The following is a 20,104-nucleotide window of genomic DNA, read 5'->3' as shown; positions in this document are numbered from 1 at the left end:
TATCAATTTGTATCCATATTTTTTAAAGTTTACATACATAAATTAGTAAAATTTATTTGTTAAGACAATTTAATATTTATGTTGGATAAATAATGACTAAAAATATTAAAAATTGCTTATCCCAAAAATTTCTCATAAACTAATTGTCAAGGCTAATTTTTTTGGTTATGGAGGAGGGGCAGGTGTTGTGTCGGATTATGGAATGAAGGGGTGCTACACCGAAATGTGGGATAGCTTTTAGCTCAGCTTTGGTAGGAAGAAATCGGACCTTCCGAGTTCTTTGTTTTGAAAATTTTGTAAGCAAATCGGAGAATCCGTTTTGCGTGTAGTATACGAAATTCACCTAGAACAAATCGGACCGTTTTGCGTGTATATATAGTGTACACAAGAGGGTCTGAATTCCCATCAGTAACTCGCAGGATCCGATTACTGTATCCCTGACACCACAGCCCGGTAAAGCTCCTCTCCTCTCCATATCCGCGTCCTACACTAACGTTGCCTCCATAATAAAATTAAGAGCAATGCTAAGGAACCAAAAGGGTATTAGCCAAAAACCAGCCAAATACTTTTGGGTGAATCCAAAATCTCTACGAGTTAATGTATATGGATGTTTCTTCTACTAAGTATCAGAATGTTTCTTTTTCATACTAAATGGATGTTCTTTTATATATTTTTCGAATTTTTCTGTATTACAAATGTGAATGTCTCTATTTCTTTAAGAATTTCATAATTTTTTTAACTTTATAAATATTTAATTATTTTTGCTAAAATATAACTGGATGTTTCTTTTATTAAGGGTTAAGTATGATTTTGGTCCCCAACGTAGGGGCTGAAAATTTATTTCGTCCTTCGCCTTTTTTTCGCTTCAAAATGGTCCCCAAAGTTTCAGTTTGTTTTAAAATCGTCCTTTTTACCAATTATATTTTTTATTACCAAATTACCCTTTATTAAAAAAATTATAAAATAAAATAAATATAAGATAAATAAAAAAAAAGAAAAAAAAGAAAGAAAGGGGGATACAGAAGCGGGGTGGGAGAGGGGGGGCGAGAAAGAAAGAAAAAGGGGGGGGGGGAGGGAGGGAGGGAGGGGGGCCGAGAAAGGTGTGGGGGGTGGAGGGTGGAGGGTGGAGGGGGGAGAGAAGAGGGACGCCATGCCGCCGCACCGCCGCCCGCCGACCCTTCTTCTTCTTCTTCTTCTTCTCGCCGACCCCACCGCCACTTCTTCTTCTTCTTCTTCTTCTTCTTCTTCTTCTTCTTCTTCTTCTTCTTCTCGCCGCCCGCCGACCCCACCGCCACTTCTTCTTCTTCTTCTTCCCCACCGCCGCACCGCCGCCCGCCGCTTCTTCTTCTTCTTCTTCTTCTTGCTGATTCTGGGTTCTTGATGATGATGATGATGATGATTTTCTGATTCTGAGTAATATTGTTGTTTGACTTTTCTGGATTTTCTGAATTCTGAGTTTTGATGAGGATGACGATGATGATGTTGATTTTCTGATGTTGATTTTTCTGGATTTTCTGATGTTTTGGTGTGATGGATGCTGGTGATGGAGTAGCAATGGATGGGGGTGGTGGTGGTGGTGGTGGTTGTTCTGATTCTGAGTTCTGATGGTGGTGGTGGTGGTGGTGGTGGTGGTGGTGGTTGTTCTGATTCTGAGTTCTGATAATGGTGGTGGTGGTGGTGGTAGGTGGTAGGTGGTGGTGGTTGTGGTGGTGCTGGTGCTTTGCATAATTTTGGAAAAGAAGGGAGAATTTTGGGGAAGAAGGGATAGGGACATTTTGGTCCGAATGACGATTTTAAAACAAACTGAAACTTTGGGGATCATTTTGGAGCAAAAAAAAAAAAAGCGAGGGACGAAAAAAATTTTCAGCCCCTACGTTAGGGACCAAAATCATACTTAACCTTTTTATTAAGTATTAAGATGTTTTTTTTCATATTAAATGAATATTTTTTTTTATATTTCTGTAATTGTTCAAAGATTCCTTTTGGCTAAAATTAAATGTGTAGTTTGCAGTCTCTTCAATCATCAAAACGGCACCTAAAACGCAGAGAGCAACATATATCACAAGAGCTAATAGTTTTGTTTCCAGGTTTGGGACACGAAAAACTCTTCCATCAAACCAGGAAACTCACAGTCCAAATGCAGAAGCAAAGGTAATTAATAATAAACCCCACAAATCTTTCTTAGTTCTGTTCTCTCTGTTTTGTTGACTTTTTGACCTTGCAATAGGTTGGAGGGTAAGGTGGCTATAATCACTGGAGCAGCCAGTGGAATCGGAGAATAAACGGTGAGACTCTTCGCCAAAAACGGAGCCTATATCGTCGCTGCCGATGTTCAAGACGATCTCGGTCATCAAGTCATAGCTTCAATAGGCTCAGATAGAATCACCTGCCGTCACTCAAGCACGTGCGCCCTCAGATTTGCGATAACTGCCGCAACGAACCTGCCGCCGTGCGATGCGCCACCGACAATAGAGATCGAGCTCAAGTTCAACTCCAACTGCAACGGCGGCTCCAGATGTCGGTGATAGAAGAGGAGTGGGTCGCGATGGAGATGCGGAGAGGACTTGACGGTGAGAGAGAGGGATCTGTATGTGTGATTGTTGGAGGTGAATAGGTTAATGTGAGAGAAAAGAGAAATGTTTTTATAGATTTTAATTAGGTTTTTTTAATTAATTTTAAATTTTGAATTTAAAAAATTTAAAATTAATTAATTATTAATATAAATTAATGTGATTTTGTTTAGTTTTTGACTGGTTTGGTTCGTATACTTCTCCTAAAATTAATTTGCGAATTGTCAAGAGCAGTCCTATTCGGAGCGCTCAGCAAAGTATTATTTTTTTTAATTTATTTTCATCTTATTATCTTAAATATGCTGAAATCCATATTATAGAAGATAAGTTCATTAAACCTTTGTCAAATCAAATACGACATAGGAAGAAACTTATCCGAGCAACAATATCAAATTCAATTATTTACTTTCAATTTTATTTCAAAATACATTTTGATGAACATTATTTCACAAAATAGAATAGGATACAATCGTATAATAATATTCAATCTATAAATCAGGCTAGCAGGAGCTGGAAGAATTTTTATTCAATCTGTAAATCAGCTACACACACATTTTTTTTCGGTCTTACACTAAACGCACTCAGCACAGTCGTACACACTAGAAAGGGTTCTATATTCTATTTCTGAAATTCGAACTCTAGTGTAGTTGATGAGAGGCCTATAACTCCTCCATCGATGCCAAGCCTCAGCTGCAGCTAGACATGTTTATTTCATCATTATTACCATAAAATTTGTTTCAGGTTTCTATATAATCAAATCCAATAGATCTAGCAAGAATGTTGGTTGATAACTTGACTAGTTGTCGAACATACTTTGCTAAGTGTAATCTTACTCATGTCTCCGATATGCTCTCTAAATCACTATCCCAAATTCTAAGAAGCCTTCCGATTCAGTTCAACCCACTCACATGCTTCCAAATACCTATATAAACTATACTCAAGTAACCCAAAGAAACAATCTAATGAGCACTCCTGTTTTTGAGTTGTGTGACCGCCATGCACCAGTAAACTTCATGCACAACGCTCCTGCGTCACTGAATTACGATGACCCCTCCATCTCCCAAATAATGCACAATTGCTTTACCTCTCATCATTTGTTCACTGTTTGGCTCCTTGTTATGGAAAATCTGGTTTCTCCAACTCTTTTATTGTTATGGCAACAACAGTTCTAAACTTGCTTCCCTTGGTAACTTTTGAACTCGTCTTGTCTGGATAATTCCATCCATCCTACTACTTCCTCTGTCCTGATAATATTACTCCACGCTACGCATTAATCCACTCCAAGCTTCGTTAACGTTTAAACTTCATTTTACATTTTTTTTTGTGACTATTATTTAAAATTTAAAACTCACTTTTTAATTTAATTAAAAAAAGAAACAAACAAAGAAATAAAAAGAATGAGCAAATATTATTAATTTACCCGAGGGTGAACCTATTAATTGTTAAATGCCTTTACTTCATGCAGTAGGACAGAAAATTAATTCAACCCCTGGAAGGCACTAACCTACGAAATGAGATCCTCTTAACATTCTGGGTTTGGGTAATAATTTCAGTAAACAGATTGTTTGGCATAGAAATAGAATTTGGCTATAGTAATAGATGAGTTTACAGAGAAAAAAAAATGAGTTTATGTACCTTCACAAAAAGAAAGACCTTCCCAAAATTGAGATTACAAAATCATACATTAGAGTAAAACCGAAAAAAAAAAAGGAAAGAAAATTAAAATACAACTATGATACTAATAAGCACACCACTACTCAATCGACACGACAATCTTAATTGATGAACGCATGGGTTCACCCTTCACCCAAATAACAATTGTCTCTACCAAGGGTTTTTATACCCGCTTGACTCTTCTCTTTCTTTTGGGGTACAATATTTTTCAGCTCTTCTAACTCATTCCTCTAGCACCCCGCTTCCAAAAAAAGGCATTGTCTCTTCACCTTTCCTATAGTAACAATTTGGCCGTGTAACAAACATTTGACTTCGACCAGGGTACACCACAAATCTCTCAGAATGCGAATATGTATCACTTTGACTAACAATAGAAACCAAAACTCATCCAAATTTGTACAGGGAGCAACAAGTTGATGCTTGATTTTACAAGTTCAGGAAGACACATTTTCACATCAGCCGAATGGGTTCCCCCCTGCAGGGAAGGGATTAGAGGCAGGAGTGGTGGAGAATGAATTAGTTAGCTGCTGATCTGGATTTGACAAGCCGAAAACAGCTCCTCCAGTTCCGAAACTACTAGCTTCTGGCCTACACATTCAGTTAAAAATTTCCAAGTTATACTATGCTAAGCAACTATACACAAAAAGTGCCCCAGGGAAAAATCATTTCACAAAACAGGAAGCTCAGGTAATTGCACCTAATAGCTGCACACCCAATCTATGTTTGGTTTTAGACAAATAAAAGGTTAACTATATCATTGAACTTGATGCCACATTTAGGATGTTACTTGAAGGATTACACCCAAAAGATGAGCTTCCAAGAGTATATAATGTAAACAAGCTAACCTATAACAACCAATTGAAGGAGCTCATTAAAAATTCACAGTCCGTAGTTACCTTGGCATTGGCAAGTTAGGTGGTGGCATTTGTTGTACCATGTAATTCCCTGTAATTTTCAGATGGTTCAGGCTCAAGATAGTAGAATAATGATAAAGCCAAAGAATTTCAGCATGCAATAGTTGTTGACAAATGAATCAAAAAAGGATAACAATACTTGCTCCCATAGCTGATGGAAGAGTTTGTGCTTGTCCAGGCAGGACAGATACATATGATGATGACGGGGGCGGGATCCAGGCGTGTGATGGATTACCCATGCTTGCAGGATGAATTGCTCCTGAAGGTGGCATACTAGGCAGAGCACCATGCAAAGATGACATGGAAGGAAACTGGTCAAGGGAAAACAAAATAGAATATCATCAACCATGACCAACTATTTTTCCCCTAAAAGAAACTTAAAAGGTAATAGTACTATGAATTAATTGATGAATTGGCACATCAGAGAGTCAGCATGTTATCATCCTTCACTATTCCAGATTTCAATGACACAACAGAGAAAACAAAGAGCGATTTTCTACCATTTACTGAACATCCATTATTCTTAAGAGTGAACGCTCAAATTTGTCCCTCAACTTTTGCATATGAGTCAAATTGGTCCCAACACATCTGTTTTCAAGCCCTTTGATCCATGTTGATTTGGATTGTTAAGGTTCATGTAGAATGCAACAAAAAGTCGACTTTATGGTACACATCAACATGTATCAGTGTGAAGAAAGAAAATGGGTTACTAACGTGATGCATGTTAGATAATTTTGGGGGGCCCAATTTGATTCAATAGAAACTGGAGGGACCAATTTGACTCGCGTGTAAAATTTAAAGGAGCAATTTGAGCATGTTATTATCTTATTAATAAATATGGTTCAGCTGAAGTGCATGATGCACACACCAACGTATATACTTCAGTAACTAGATAAAAATAAATAAAATAAAACAAAAGAAAAACAAAAAAGAAAAAGGAAACAACCCAGAAACTCGAGTTCATCACTTGTACAAAATCAAATCCAAATTATATCATACCATTTATTTTCTGAAATATGCACTTTAAAAGAGTGAAATCCCCCCTCAGAAATTTCAAATATTATGGTTTAATACAATATTCATGCACAATCCACAAATTTAACTTTGGAAGACCATGAAGTATGAACTATTATTGGCAACACGTTAATTATAGTTAAAACAAATGAAAGTCACATACAGTTGGTGCTTGAACTTGGGGAGATTCACCGCTGGCATCAAATGGATTGACAGATTTTGATTGCTGCGGAAAACTTGGCATGGGCTGTAACAGTGAGCAGACATTATATTAGTGAAATGCATCAAAGTTTTGTACTAGCCAAAGATTCAGATAATCTTGCAAGCTAATCAATTTGGATTGTAACAGTACCACCACATTATTATATTGCACTGAGACACCCATGCCACGGGGAAGACCCATGCCATGGGGAAGACCCATTTGCCAACCTGGAACCGGCGCAGGATAGGATGGGTATTTCACAGTGAATAGATCCTGCATGAATCACAAAAAACTGTAAGACAAACAATACATATTTGCAAGCAATCTTACACATTTAGTAGATGATTATAAGGTAAATCTAAGCTGCAAGGAATACCTCAGGAAGTTCTTTTCTTCCACCTGATTTTACTTCAGTGGAAGGTTGTGAAACAACACTGATTGTATTGGCAGGGTTTATAGCATCATGGTATGCATGTGGCATTGGTGTATTTTGATGCCCTTGAACTGTCGGCACAGAGGATATATTCCATGGCTGCAAGATATTTTCAATGAAAGGGTGAACAAATACTATGCCAGAAATTAACAAGTAGAACAACTGAAAAGAATACTCTACTAGCCAAACCTGATTGTTTACAGCTCCACCCACATGTGGTTTATATTGTTGTGTGGAATGGGTAGCATTAGCTTGAAACAATGGTTGCTGATGCTGCAGACCAGTCCACTGTCCTGCATTACTAGGAGGCGGTGCTGTTGCCAGTCCAGGAGATGGTCCTGAAGAACCACTTGGTGGAAAAGCTGAGAAACCGCCGGCACTTACAGGTGTTGTCGCATTGCCCGCAGGAATGGCTGTTGCAACAGTTGGGCCAGCTTGGACTCCAGAAAGATGTGCAGGTAAAGAAGCTGGCACTGACAATTGCGACAACACAGATTCAAGTGGATTTACATTCACAGGGCTTGGAGTTGAATTTGCTGTAGCTCGAGAAGCAACATCAAAAGAGGCCCAATTATCAGCACTGGATTTTTCTGGCTGCACAACAGGTTGAGACACATTAGTTTGTTGGGCTGGAGGAATTGCCGGAGCAACAGGTGGTTCAGGATCAGCATCGAAATCAATAAGGCTCTTTGTAATCTCAGGCTTAACATCCACTGGATTCCCATTGCTGGACGCCAAGCTACTGGAAGATGTGGTTCGCTGAAATAACGAGAAATGTTACTGTGTTATAAAATGCATTTGTAGTCAGGTACTTACTAAACTAAAGGAGACAAAAGGACAGGTCTGTCAAACCATACATACTTGCAAAAGGAAACACTGAGCCACATCACAGAGAAAATTAAGAAAGACCCCAGATTAACAGTTAACATTCATGCTAATTGTATATTAAATTTTTTTTTACATGCTTGCACAGGAAAGCTTGAAATATTGATAGTAATAAATTCACCAACAATTTAAAAACATCATGTCAAATGAACTAACATCTAGAATGAAATAACAGTACAAATATCAAATTTAACAGACAAAACATAGTTAACTTGCTATAGCATATAAGTATGTGGCTTCGTTTTAAGCAAACCTACCAATCAATGATAATAAATTATTAAAAACATCAAGATCAAAAAACACAGATGACTAAATTATACAAAGACTACACAGCAAAGCCGGGTCATAAAGCATCAAGATCAAAACACAAATGACTAAATTATACAAAACAACATTGATATTTGATGATAATTTCACCTGTGTCAACACAGAGCCATCTGCAGCTTTACCACTGTTTGGTTTGGGGGGTTCACTTATCCGAAGAGGTACTACGTTTTCCCCCAATATCTCTCTAACAGGTCGGACCACAGGTGGACTGGAAGAACCAACATCTCTGGCTCGATCAGGAGATTGATTTTCTACCTTATAATCCCCATCAGATACTCTACGATCTTCACGACGCCAATCATTGACTATTGGAGGACGACCAGGACTCCTCCCATAGTCACCATATTGCCTACTTTCTTGATCATATCCAGGACTTCTTCCACCTGAACTAGACCTGTCACTATAACGCCGTTCATATGTGTCCTCGTATGGAGGGCTTCTAGACCCTCCCTGATACATGTCATTTCTCCTGTTTTCATAGATATCATTGTCACCCTGCATAACATGCAACACATAATAGAGTTAGATTCAGCTGATAGATTCAAGCCATCCTAACTGCCAACTATGTACTTGAAACAGCGAACAATTAAGCACCTTTCCTCTTGGTGGTTTGTCGTTAGCCCTCTCTACAGTAAATCTTCTATCCACATAAACATGCTTAATAAAGTCCCGGAGCCGATCAACATTACTGGTACCAAATATATCAAATTGTCAATCAGAACAAATGAAACCCTGCAATTATACATAATCACAAAAGCAGGTAGTTACCTGCTATCAGGAAAAGAATTACGTTGTGCATCCCATTCTTTAAAATAAATTTCTTTTGCACGCTGCAAATATTAAACAGAAAGAAGTCAAACTGAGAAGTATACAACATTAGGAAGACAACAAAGATCTCTGGCATGATTATAGAACCAACAGGTATCTTTACCTGATTTCCTCCTCCTTGAAGAGCATTTACTTCTTGTGAAGTAAATTTAGCCATTGAAATTGATTTAACCCTATGGGTGAATTCGCGGCTGCAAATTAACATAAAAACAAAGTTGGCTTGCAGAGAAAAGCATGCAGTAGAAAGGAACCCTATAATTATGTAGTACAGCATAATAGATTTTAAAACAAATTCCAGTTTTATTAACACAAAAATAATGAGAGCATGCACATTGTTAAGTTGTGTTTTTTTCCATGTATACAATTTTATGAACTCCGTGTCCAAACCATTAGAAATTATACCCCAAAAACATAAAGGTACACATTTTCAGCATAAAGATGCTTAAGCTTCGCTAACGAGTAGAAATTCATGAGCAAACCACATCCAAAGCATGTAAACAAAAATCAAACAGGAAAACATAGGTCCACTAAAATAGTATTGACATATGGTATAGGGCTATAGGCAAAGTTAACATAAGAACTTACTGTATTCCACTACAGTTTGTGCAAACAAACGTCCAGAAATTTGTGCAGACATATTGTGGTCCCTTCAGGAAAAAGAAAAAGAAGGTAAAATTAACGTTATACATATGTAATAATATCACGTGCAATAATTTCCTTTCAGATAATACATTAAGAATACTCTAAAACAATAATAAAGATTAACAACGCTTAAATTGAAGACTACAAAGTCATTATAAAGATGGCTACACAAGAATTAACATGAATCTTGATATCAAATATTTCTGTTTTTGCATGAAATCTAGAGAAGTATCAGTAGCTAATGGATTCTTTTATCATCCTTGCACAGTTTCACTTTTTGTAGTCAACAGGCTACAGCATTGCCAGTGACAACAGGTACTCGTGAAAACATTCTATCTATCAAGGTTGAAATTGAGGTTAATATCCAATCTATCCTTTTAGTTTTGTCAATATTAAACTTGCAAATTTTAAAGAGGTAGGTTGTGTTGTGTTTGGCAATAAACAGGCAATATGAAAGTTTGTCAAATCCTTATAGCAGGGATCATGGATCACAGATGGTATATTGTTAAATGCAATCTACCATTTTCCTGAACAATGGTTCCTGAAACGGCCAGCTGCATGCACAATATGAACAAGTGCAATCCCAAAATTTAATACAAAAATCCTATGCATTAAGATCGAGAGATTCTGTTATTAATAAACTAAAGAGTCACATTAAGGAAAAGTGGAAAACTACATACTTAATTCATTACTATAACTTTTCAACCACCTGACTCTTAAATGAATGATCCCACTTATTCACACATGCCATAAACATGCAAAATCACACAATACTATCAGTGGATTTGGTAAAACTTATTGGAGAGGTACTTGAGTTTTCAAAAGCATAAGTCAACATTTGTGTCTGGTAAAACAAAATATTCATGTGTTTATGCTTTTCGCTAAAACATCTATGGAAATACTTTTTAAAGATAACTTCTGCCTTTTAAAATTAAAAAAAATCTAATATAACCTTATATATTAATAAATAAATATCTGAATTTATTCTTACTCTATTATATTTGTCTATTATACTCATCTTAGATTTTAAATGCAATTTTTCTAAAACACTATTGATAGTTGGTTGCCTGTGCTTATTGGAAGTTACTCTTATCTTATTTTACCAAAGATAGTTTTACTTGCTACAACTTTTGAAAAGTACCAGCTTCAACAAACCCACTCTATATGTGTGCCACTACATTTCATCAAATTGAACAACTTCGATTGCTGCAAAGAACTACTCCCTGTGTTCCAACGATTTTATTTCTAGTTCCTACTTTCTACTAAGCAGTAATCCACTCGAATTCACTCCCGCATGATCACTACATAGCTAACCTGAATCTACCATGAAATGAGGCTAAAGAGCATCAATTTTTCAAAATATGAATAACAGAAAGTTCAAAATTCACTACTACATGTAACTTGTTGGAGCTCTTACCAAGCTGTTGCAGTTAATGCATCTTCGATTTGGTTCAAGCTTAAGAAGACCGCGAATTACGCGCTCGTTCTTCTCATCTTCCTTCAGCCTACTCGCCATCACCAATTCCTGCAACCTCTCAAACCTTTCAGTAACAGTCAAACACCAAGTCAAAGCCGATTCCAATCAGAAAACAATTTCTCAAAAAACGAACCGTAATCTTCGTCAAATTCAGTTCGAATTCACAAAGACTAGTACATCAATTTTGTAAGCGAAGAAGAAAGGTGAAAAGTTAAGAGCAGATCTGAGAGAGAAGGTTGAAGTGAAAAACCCTAGGAAGTTGAAGTTGAAGAAGAAAATGGAGAACTCACCGGAATTGAACTTCAGAAAGTGGTTTCAGGTTGAAGAGAAGAGATCCACCGCGAAAAAAAAAAAGAAAATAGAAAGAAGAAAAGAGATCGCAAATACAAATTAGATGAGAGAGAGAGAGAGAGAGAGAGAGAGAGAGAGGAAGATGGATGTTTCTTAATTGGTAGTGTAGTTGTAATGACGGCTTTGTACAGCTCATAGACGTTTTAGCCAACAAATTCTCTGTTTTCTTTTTTAATTACTATGTTTAATAATTAATTAAATATTGTAATTAATATTTTAAGTTTGGCCCTCTTTTTCTTCCTTGGTCGTTCTAGTTTTTAGTTTATGGTGTTGATCATGAAGCACGAGTTGTTCACTTGTTCTTCTGCATCAAATGAAAATACGGCGTTACTTGTGCTTTGGAACGTGTTTAAAACATGAATAAATCCAACAAATTTATTTGGCAATTATTATTTTCTTTTTTTCTTTTTCTAATGATTACAAAAAAATACTAGAGAACTAATGTAATTTTATTATTTTTAGCCAATTAATTATCCATATTTAAAAATATAAACTAAAAATATATTATTAAATAATAATAATAAATAATAAATTCTACTAATGTTTGAACATTTCTCTTACAGAAAAAATTAACAAGGTATGTACTTAATAGACTTTTAAAGTAAAATACAAATTATATGTATAAATTACAAATTAAAGAGTCAAACTTGTTAAATATCTTTTTATCATTTTTACATAACTTTAAATATGATCAAGAAGAATAGGTTGTCATAGATTTATAGATATTTATTTGAACGCTATATGTTTAGATTATTTGGTTATTTAGGGTTACATGCAAATAGAAAAAACAAAAAAATAAACAAAAGCAAAACAAAATAAACCTCAAAACTCATTTTCCCGTGCGAATAAGCAGAAGGTTGTTATGACAAACTAGGTAAACACATATTACCCACAAAGAGAGGAGTAAATGTTTAACGTGGCATCCAAAATTCAAATTGCCTATCAATTAAATTTTTTACTTTTATAAATGATTAATTATGTCTAGTCACCAAAAAAAAATGATTAATTATGTCTTTTAAATTAAAAAACGTGAGTCTCCATTAGTTTTCGAATAAATTGTCATTTAACAGTACTATTGTATATTATTAAGTGTCAGGTTGATAATATAAAAACAACGTTGTTTAAGGAGAACTTATCTGAAACTCGCTCTACCCTTAATAAGATCCTGAGTTTTCATTTCTTCTTTCTTATTCTCTATCAACACTTCATTCTAAAAAGTTATTGTTACTGGAGACTCCTTCACCACATGTTATAAGATATCGAGACTGAGTTTCACTCTCTGTGTCCCTGACCATCTTTTGAAACTATGGTTGGTGTCGCATGGCCATTGTCACAAAAGGCCTGTTAGAGAATTATTAGAGAATTATTAGAATCATTTTAGATCAGTTAGTATCGTTTATATTTATATATCATATCTGTATATTAATTGTAGGATTATATGCTTTTATTACTTTGATTCTTCTGACACCTATATATACCCCTTGTACATTGTACTTTTGATCAGATTGAATAATACACAAAACACTTTCTTTAGTTTGGTCTCTTGTTTCTAACATGGTATCAAGAGCTTAGGTTATTTTTTTCAGAAACAATTGGTTTCTAGTCCTTTTATTTTGTTTCCTCCAGCAGTACTTTGTGCTCACTTTTCGACTTCTTCCCGACGCTTTGGTTCGTCATCGCCACCACCCTAGCCTTCTCCTTGTTGCGACGTTTCCAACGCCACCAGAATCACCACCGTACGCCGCCGGACGCGCCGCCACGCGCCAGTCAAAGTTGGCTGACCGGTTGTTGCAGCCCTCCCTCTAGACGCCTCCAGCGCCGTTGGATCAGCGCCTAGATCAACGACTCCAAACACGCCACGTGTCACCAAGCAGCCAGATGGATCCCGCTTCGCCCGCGTGCCCGACCCGAACCGCCCTTCAACCCGCGTGTTCGCCCGCCCAGTCAGCGCCTCCCTGTCTCCAATCACGCAGCGCCACGTGTCCCTTTGCGCTGTCGTGGCCGCTGACGTGTCATCTAACGTGGCACTGACTTGTCGCTGACGTGGCACACAGTGGGACCCTCTCTAAGATTTTTTGGTGAGCTCTTTCCGATTCTGCCCTCCGTTTTCTCGTTTTTGGCTCCCAAGTTGCAGTTTTTCTCTCCTCTCCGTGATCTTTGTATCTGCTATTATCGAAAAGTCAGCTGTTTTTGCTACCACACACAAAAAGGATATATTCTGTCGAAATTGTAACCGTTTTGGGCACCTCTTCTCCGTCTGTCACTCTGTTGAATGTCGCACATGCCATCAGAAAGGTCATATTAGCTACCATTGTTCACAACTTTTCTGCCATTATTGCAAGCTCTCTGGACATTTGATTACTACTTGTCCTACTCGCCCACCACGTCCTAAGTCTGCTTCTGCTATTGATGCTACTCTTGAATCTACCACCTCTGCACCTCTCAACCTGTCTCCTGTCTCTTTATCTGATATTGCATTTCTTCTTCGGCATCTTCTCTCCCTTTCTGGTAATACCCCTGCTGCTCTTTCGACTCCTTCAGGTGATTCTAAATGGTATTTTGACTCGGGATGCTTTAATCACATGTCTCCATTGAGTAATCTCTTCTCGTCTCTGTCTTCCACTACAAATGCACCTTCTGTCAATACTGTTAATGGTTCCCTTTTGCATACAACACACAAGGGTTCTATCTCCCAGCCGACCCTTAATCTTCCTGATACTTATTTTATTCCCAACTTAAACTTTAATCTTATTTCTGTTGGTCAACTTGTTGATCTGGGTTTTGAAGTCACTTTTTTCGTTTCTGGTTGTCGTGTACAGGATGCTCGGACGGGACAAATCATCGGGACTGGACGTAAGGTCGGAAGGTTGTTTGAACTCGAGAAGCTTCATATTCCTCCTGTACTAAATCTCTGTGCTGCTTCTTCTCCTTCTACCCTCCACTTATGGCATCAGCGTCTTGCCCACACCTCCTTAGAAAAACTGCGTCCTCTTGTGTCTCAGGGTGTTTTAGGTCAGGTTCCAAATGAATCTTTTAATTGTATTTTTTGCCAAACTGCCAAACAACCTGCTTTATCTTTTTCCAATAATTCATCTCTTGCTTGCTCTCCTTTTGATCTCATTCACTCTGATGTTTGGGGTCCCGCTCCCATTGCCTCTATGGGCGGAGCTCGATACTTTGTCGTTTTCATTGATGATTATTCCCGTTTTACTTGGGTTTATTTGATGACTAATCGTCATGAGTTACCTCAGATCTATATCAACTTTGCTACTATGATTAAAACTCAGTTTTCCAAGGTCATTAAGGTTTTCCGACGTGATAATGTTATGGAATACCATGATTCCAAACTCTTAGCCTTTCTTGCAGAATAGGGTACTTTGTCTGAGTTCTCTTGTCCTGGTAGATCTCAACAAAATGGTAGAGCTGAACGCAAACATCGTCACATTCTTGACTCCGTCCGTGCAATGCTCCTTTCTTCTTCGTGTCTTGAGCGTACTTGGGGTGAAGCTGTTCTTGCTGCTGTTCATGTTATCAATAGACTCCCTTCTTCTGTTCTTGGTAATGTTACTCCCTTTGAGCGTCTTTATCATACCTCCCCAGATTATAGTTCTCTTCGAGTTTTCGGTTGTGTATGTTTTGTTCTTCTTCAGCCTCATGAACATGGTAAACTTGAACATCGGGCTCGTATGTGTTGTTTCCTTGGTTATAGCACTGAACACAAGGGTTATCGTTGTTAGAATCCTCTCTCTAAACGTATTCGTATCTCTCGTCATGTTGTCTTCTGGGAGCACCACATGTTTTCTCGATTCTCATCCTTTGAGTCTATTCCTACTACTCAGTCACCTTTGTTTACTAACCCCAATGTTGATCTTTTTCCTAGTGATGATTCTACAGATTCTATCTCGAGTGACCCTCCACAACCTCATGTTCTTCTGCCTTCTCCATCTCCCGATGATTCCAGACCAGACGATGATCATGCTCCTACCGTCATGCCTCCTCCTCTCGCTCGTTCTTCTAGGGTAAGGAATCCACCTCCTCATCTTATTGATTACCATTGCTTTTCTACTATTCTTCATCAACATGAACCTAAGACATTCAGAGAAGCTTCCTCAAACCCAAATTGGCAACAAGCAATGCAAGAAGAAATACAGGCACTTGAAAAAGTACACACTTGGGATTTGGTTGATCCTCCTTCTGATCAGGAAGTTGTGGGCAGTAGATGGGTATACAAGATCAAGACTCGCTCTGATGGCTCTATTGACCGTTATAAGGCCCGCTTGGTTGCTCAAGGTTGTACGCAAGAGTATGGTATTGATTATGAAGAGACTTTTGCCCCTGTCGCTCGTCTTACGTCTGTTAGAGCTCTTCTTGCCATTGCCGCAGTTAAAAAATGGTCTCTCACTCAGATGGATGTGAAGAATGCATTTCTTAATGGGGATTTGAAAAAGAAAGTTTATATGAAACCACCTCCGGGATATCCTTGTCCTTCTAATAAGGTTTGTCTCCTTCGCAAGGCACTTTATGGACTTAAGCAAGCTCCTCGTGAATGGTTTGACAAGTTCAGCACTACCATATGTAATCTTGGTTTTACTTCTAGCCCTCATGAGAATGCCCTCTTCATTCGTAAAAGCGAACGTGGAGTTGTTCTTCTACTTTTGTATGTTGATGACATGATCATTACTAGGGATGATGTTGATGGTATCTCTGATCTCAATGCCTCACTTCACCGTACCTTTGAGATGAAAGATCTTGGTTCTCTCGGCTATTTTCTTGGTCTCGAGGTCATCTCCACCGATGATGGCATCTATCTCTCTCAGGCTAAGTATGCTTCAGATCTTCTTGCTCGCGCTGGGATTACAGATAGTCGCACTAAGTCTACTCCTTTTGAGCCTAATGTTCGATTTACCCCTATGGATGGCACTGTTTTGGATAATCCGACTCTCTATCGACAGTTAGTTGGCAGTCTCATCTACTTGACGGTCACCCGATCAGACATCGCCTATCCGGTTCATGTACTTAGCCAGTTCTTGTCAGCTCCTCGTATTACTCACTATGTGGCAGTTCTTCGCATTCTTCGCTACATCAAAGGCACTCTATTTCATGGCCTTTATTTTTCTACCCATTCCTCTTTTTCTCTTCAGGCTTATTCCGATGCTGATTGGGCTGGTGATCCCACTGATCGTCGTTTTACTACTGGTTACTGTTTGTTTCTTGGCGATGCTCTCATTTCATGGCGTGCTAAGAAGCAAATGTTCACTGCTCGCTCAAGCACAGAAGCTGAGTACCGTGCATCGATGACACCACTGTTGAAGTTATCTCAGTTCGTTGGCTTCTTGAAGATCTGGGTGCTCATCAGTCGTCCCCTACTGATATTTTTTGTGATAACCGCAGTGCTATTCAGATCGCCCATAATGATGTGTTTCATGAATGCACCAAACACATTGAGATTGATTGTCACTTTGTTCGGCAACGTATCCTTATTGATGCTGTTCGTCTCATTGCTGTTGGAACACTGGATCAGACTGCTGATATCTTCACGAAAGCTCATCACCCGACTCGTTTCCGGACTTTGTTATCCAAACTCAAGATGGTATCCTTAGCTCCCACTTGAGTTTGAGGGGGGGATGTTAAAGAATCATTAGAATCATTTTAGATCAGTTAGTATCGTTTATATTTATATATCATATCTGTATATTAATTGTAGGATTCTATGCTTTTATTACTTTGATTCTTCTGGCACCTATATATACCCCTTGTACATTGTACTTTTGATCAGACTGAATAATACACAAAACACTTTCTTTAGTTTGGTCTCTTGTTTCTAACAAGGCCATCGCTGCACCTCCCCCGATTTAAAGAATCAGAATATTATCTTCGTTAGTGATCCTTAATTCACTTTGGAAGTCCCTTTGGCTTCTTGTCCGACCGTATGCTGTGTCTTCTTCTCTAAAGATGTCTCTGTTTGGGCGCTATCGTGACCTCGCTCTTTTCCGCTTTCGATGATTTTTTGTCTGGGGTTAATGTCGAGGCGACCACTCCTATGAGGTAATATGCAGAGAGAGAGGGGGAGAGAGGAAGGGAGGGAGGGAGAGAGAGAGAGATCAAAATTTAGGAATGTGATAATAATGATGTGGGAGTGAAAGTGAGACAGAAAGTGAAGTGATTAGTGAGCGTGAAGGTAGAGAATGGATGATGATGGGTCACGGGTATAGAAGGGACAAGGATAAGTTGAATGAGATAGTGAAAATGTGTGAGGACATAGTGGAATTGATGACGAAGACAAAAACAAGATGATGATCATGGTGATGATAGTAGTGGTAGGAGTGGAAGTAAATGTGAACAGTGATATTGATGATGGAGAGAAAGAATAAATGATGGTGGTAGTTTTGGTAACAACAGTTCACTCAAAGATGAATGAAAATTCACGTTTTTCAATTTAAAGGATATTTATTCAAAAAAATTTGTTTCCATTAATTTATTAATTAATTAATTTTAATATATTCAATAAAATTATAAAACCTGATCAAGTTCTATCTCTGAATATTTGTCTATTTAATTATAATATTAAGGTGAGTTGTGAGTACAATTTTTTTTAGTAAAATAATAAATAAATTTTTGAGAATTTACATTTTAAATATATTAGTTTTTAAAAAAATCGTATCAACAAAAATTTTTAGAATAGTAAATGTGGACACACTACTTTTAAATTAGTCCCTATAATTAAGATAAAAGGTCTTAATTTAAATTATTTTGTCCATATTTGATATTTTAGAAGACTTCATTAGTAATTTTTTTTAGGGACTAATCTATCCAAAATATAAATTATCAGGAGTTTATTTATTACTTTTTTTTTTTCGATCAAGATTGGTCACATATAAATAACATTGTCACGCTTATAAGTTTACAGGGTTAAACGATGTCGTTTCGTTTGACGCTTAAACAACATAAAATAAGAAGTCAAAAAAAAGTTTATATGATATGCAAACTGTTTTATCTCCTCTCATTCTCTAAAACGATATCATTTTTGCTTTGTTTAAACGTCAAAATGAACAAACATTATTTAGTCCTATGCTTAGTGTAACAAATCAGAATTAGCTCGATATTTCATTTGTTAACTTGACTGAATATCAAAAAAGTCTAAAGACTAATGTAATGCTTAAAACTAAATCTCAGGTATTAATATAATAAATTTTAAATTTAAAAGACTAAAATAATAAAAATCATAAATTTCAAAAACCACTATAAAAATTAAGTTATTTAATCATGTAAGAATAATTTTATTGATACAACCATGAAAGAATAATCTTTGAGGATTGTCACTTGTGTTTTTTTTTTTTTCTATATGGAAACAAATGGTGTTTAATGGAATGGTGAATTTTACTCGTGTGATACAACAAGATAAATCATTGGAATTTTTTTCTTATATGAATAAATAAAATTATTATTTCCAAAAAAAATAGCATTATTTATTAGGATATAATATTTTTTTAATATTACATGCAGTTTACCCATTGAATAGGCAATCTAAATTAGTTCGTCTATGAGGCAATTTGTGTATTTGACACTAGTAAAATCTTTCATTTTAAATTTTTTAATTTAAAATTAATGATTTAAAATAATTATTTTATTTTTATCAAATTTAATTAAATTATTAATTTAAATTTATTCATATACATAACACATTTACACACTTCTCATTTATAATTCACCATCGCTCAAACTTTCTTCATCTCCAAGTTACTACTCCTCTCTACTTTTTTCTCACAACTCAACATACAACTAAGGTTTAGGGGCTAAAAGAGTGAAAATAGAGGTGTAGAGGTTCAAAATTATATCTTAAAATATAAAATTTATGTTTGCTGAAATAGGAGCCACGCGTACACGTGGGCGTGCATTTTCCCATTCTCGCGTACGCAAGCACCATGCTCGCGTACGCAAATGTCTCTTTTTGCCCATGATGCATACGCATACACATGTCCGCGTATACATACATGCCAGACAGAGACGACCCTTCACGTATGGAGGGGTATGCGATGCATGCAGTGCAAAACAGTCAAAAGTGGTTAAGTCTATAGAATTTCAAATTTACATACCGAACTTTCGACGCGCATAACTTTCTTGTTTTAAAACATTTTTATTCGTTTTTTGAACGGCATAAACATCACGGACCCAATTTTTATATGAAATAAATTTGAAACAATTTGGGGGTCCGGAAGCTGAGTTAAAACTCGTCAAAATTTGACCAAAAATCAGATTTTCACAAAATTTTCACAAGATTTCTAAACCTCAATTTTCACAACACTTCAATTCCATCCCTTTTAAAGCTTACAAACCACATCAACCCAAGCCCCAACATTACTCAATACACCAATTGTACCAATTTTACAAATACGGTCAGTTTCACACAATAATTCATTCCCAACAACCATATAATCCATACCAATAATTCACATACACATATAGATATACATCATCAACTTCCTCATACCAAATGACAATCAACTTAGCCAATTCACATTCAATTCAACATAGTATACTACAAAATACATCACCATTATCATACCCAAACCCAGTATACATCATAATTATCATTGTTCAAAACACACTTAAATTCACTTCTCAACATTCACATTTTTTAATCCCAACAAATCAACATTATGCAACACAAATCATCAATACCATTATTCCTCACCCAAGTTCAAGACTACTCAACATTTACTTTAAGGTCACTAACCATTGATCATACATACATGCTTCAACCTATCTTATGGTTATCTAGCCTATGTT

The 20,104-nt window shown here is 36.8% G+C and overlaps 1 protein-coding gene across 2 annotated transcripts; it reads right to left on the bottom strand.

Annotated features, from left to right (window-relative positions):
- Positions 1 to 4,134: 4,134 nt before the first annotated feature.
- LOC148566147 (uncharacterized) lies at positions 4,135 to 11,488 on the bottom strand. Of its 2 annotated transcripts, none has more exons than XM_088487255.1 (14): positions 11,257 to 11,488; positions 10,907 to 11,014; positions 9,433 to 9,494; positions 8,951 to 9,038; positions 8,788 to 8,849; positions 8,614 to 8,707; positions 8,110 to 8,514; positions 6,997 to 7,566; positions 6,751 to 6,906; positions 6,525 to 6,647; positions 6,336 to 6,419; positions 5,298 to 5,469; positions 5,141 to 5,189; positions 4,135 to 4,832 (listed from the first exon to the last, which is right to left on the bottom strand). In XM_088487255.1, the coding sequence occupies exons 2-14, from the start codon at positions 11,003 to 11,005 to the stop codon at positions 4,700 to 4,702; spliced, it is 2,097 nt and encodes a 698-aa protein (XP_088343381.1). In that variant the 5' UTR covers positions 11,006 to 11,014; positions 11,257 to 11,488; the 3' UTR covers positions 4,135 to 4,699. The 2 variants fall into 2 exon arrangements, with proteins under 2 accessions (XP_088343381.1, XP_088343380.1); XM_088487254.1 differs by having other exon boundaries at positions 10,907 to 11,030; positions 11,257 to 11,448.
- Between the last annotated feature and the right edge of the window lie 8,616 nt (positions 11,489 to 20,104).

The sequence above is a fragment of the Arachis ipaensis genome, chromosome B5 (genome assembly GCF_059453495.1).
Source record: "Arachis ipaensis isolate K30076 ecotype BB chromosome B5, ASM5945349v1, whole genome shotgun sequence".
Lineage (NCBI taxonomy): Eukaryota > Viridiplantae > Streptophyta > Magnoliopsida > Fabales > Fabaceae > Arachis > Arachis ipaensis.
This window is presented reverse-complemented; position numbering and strand designations above follow the sequence as displayed.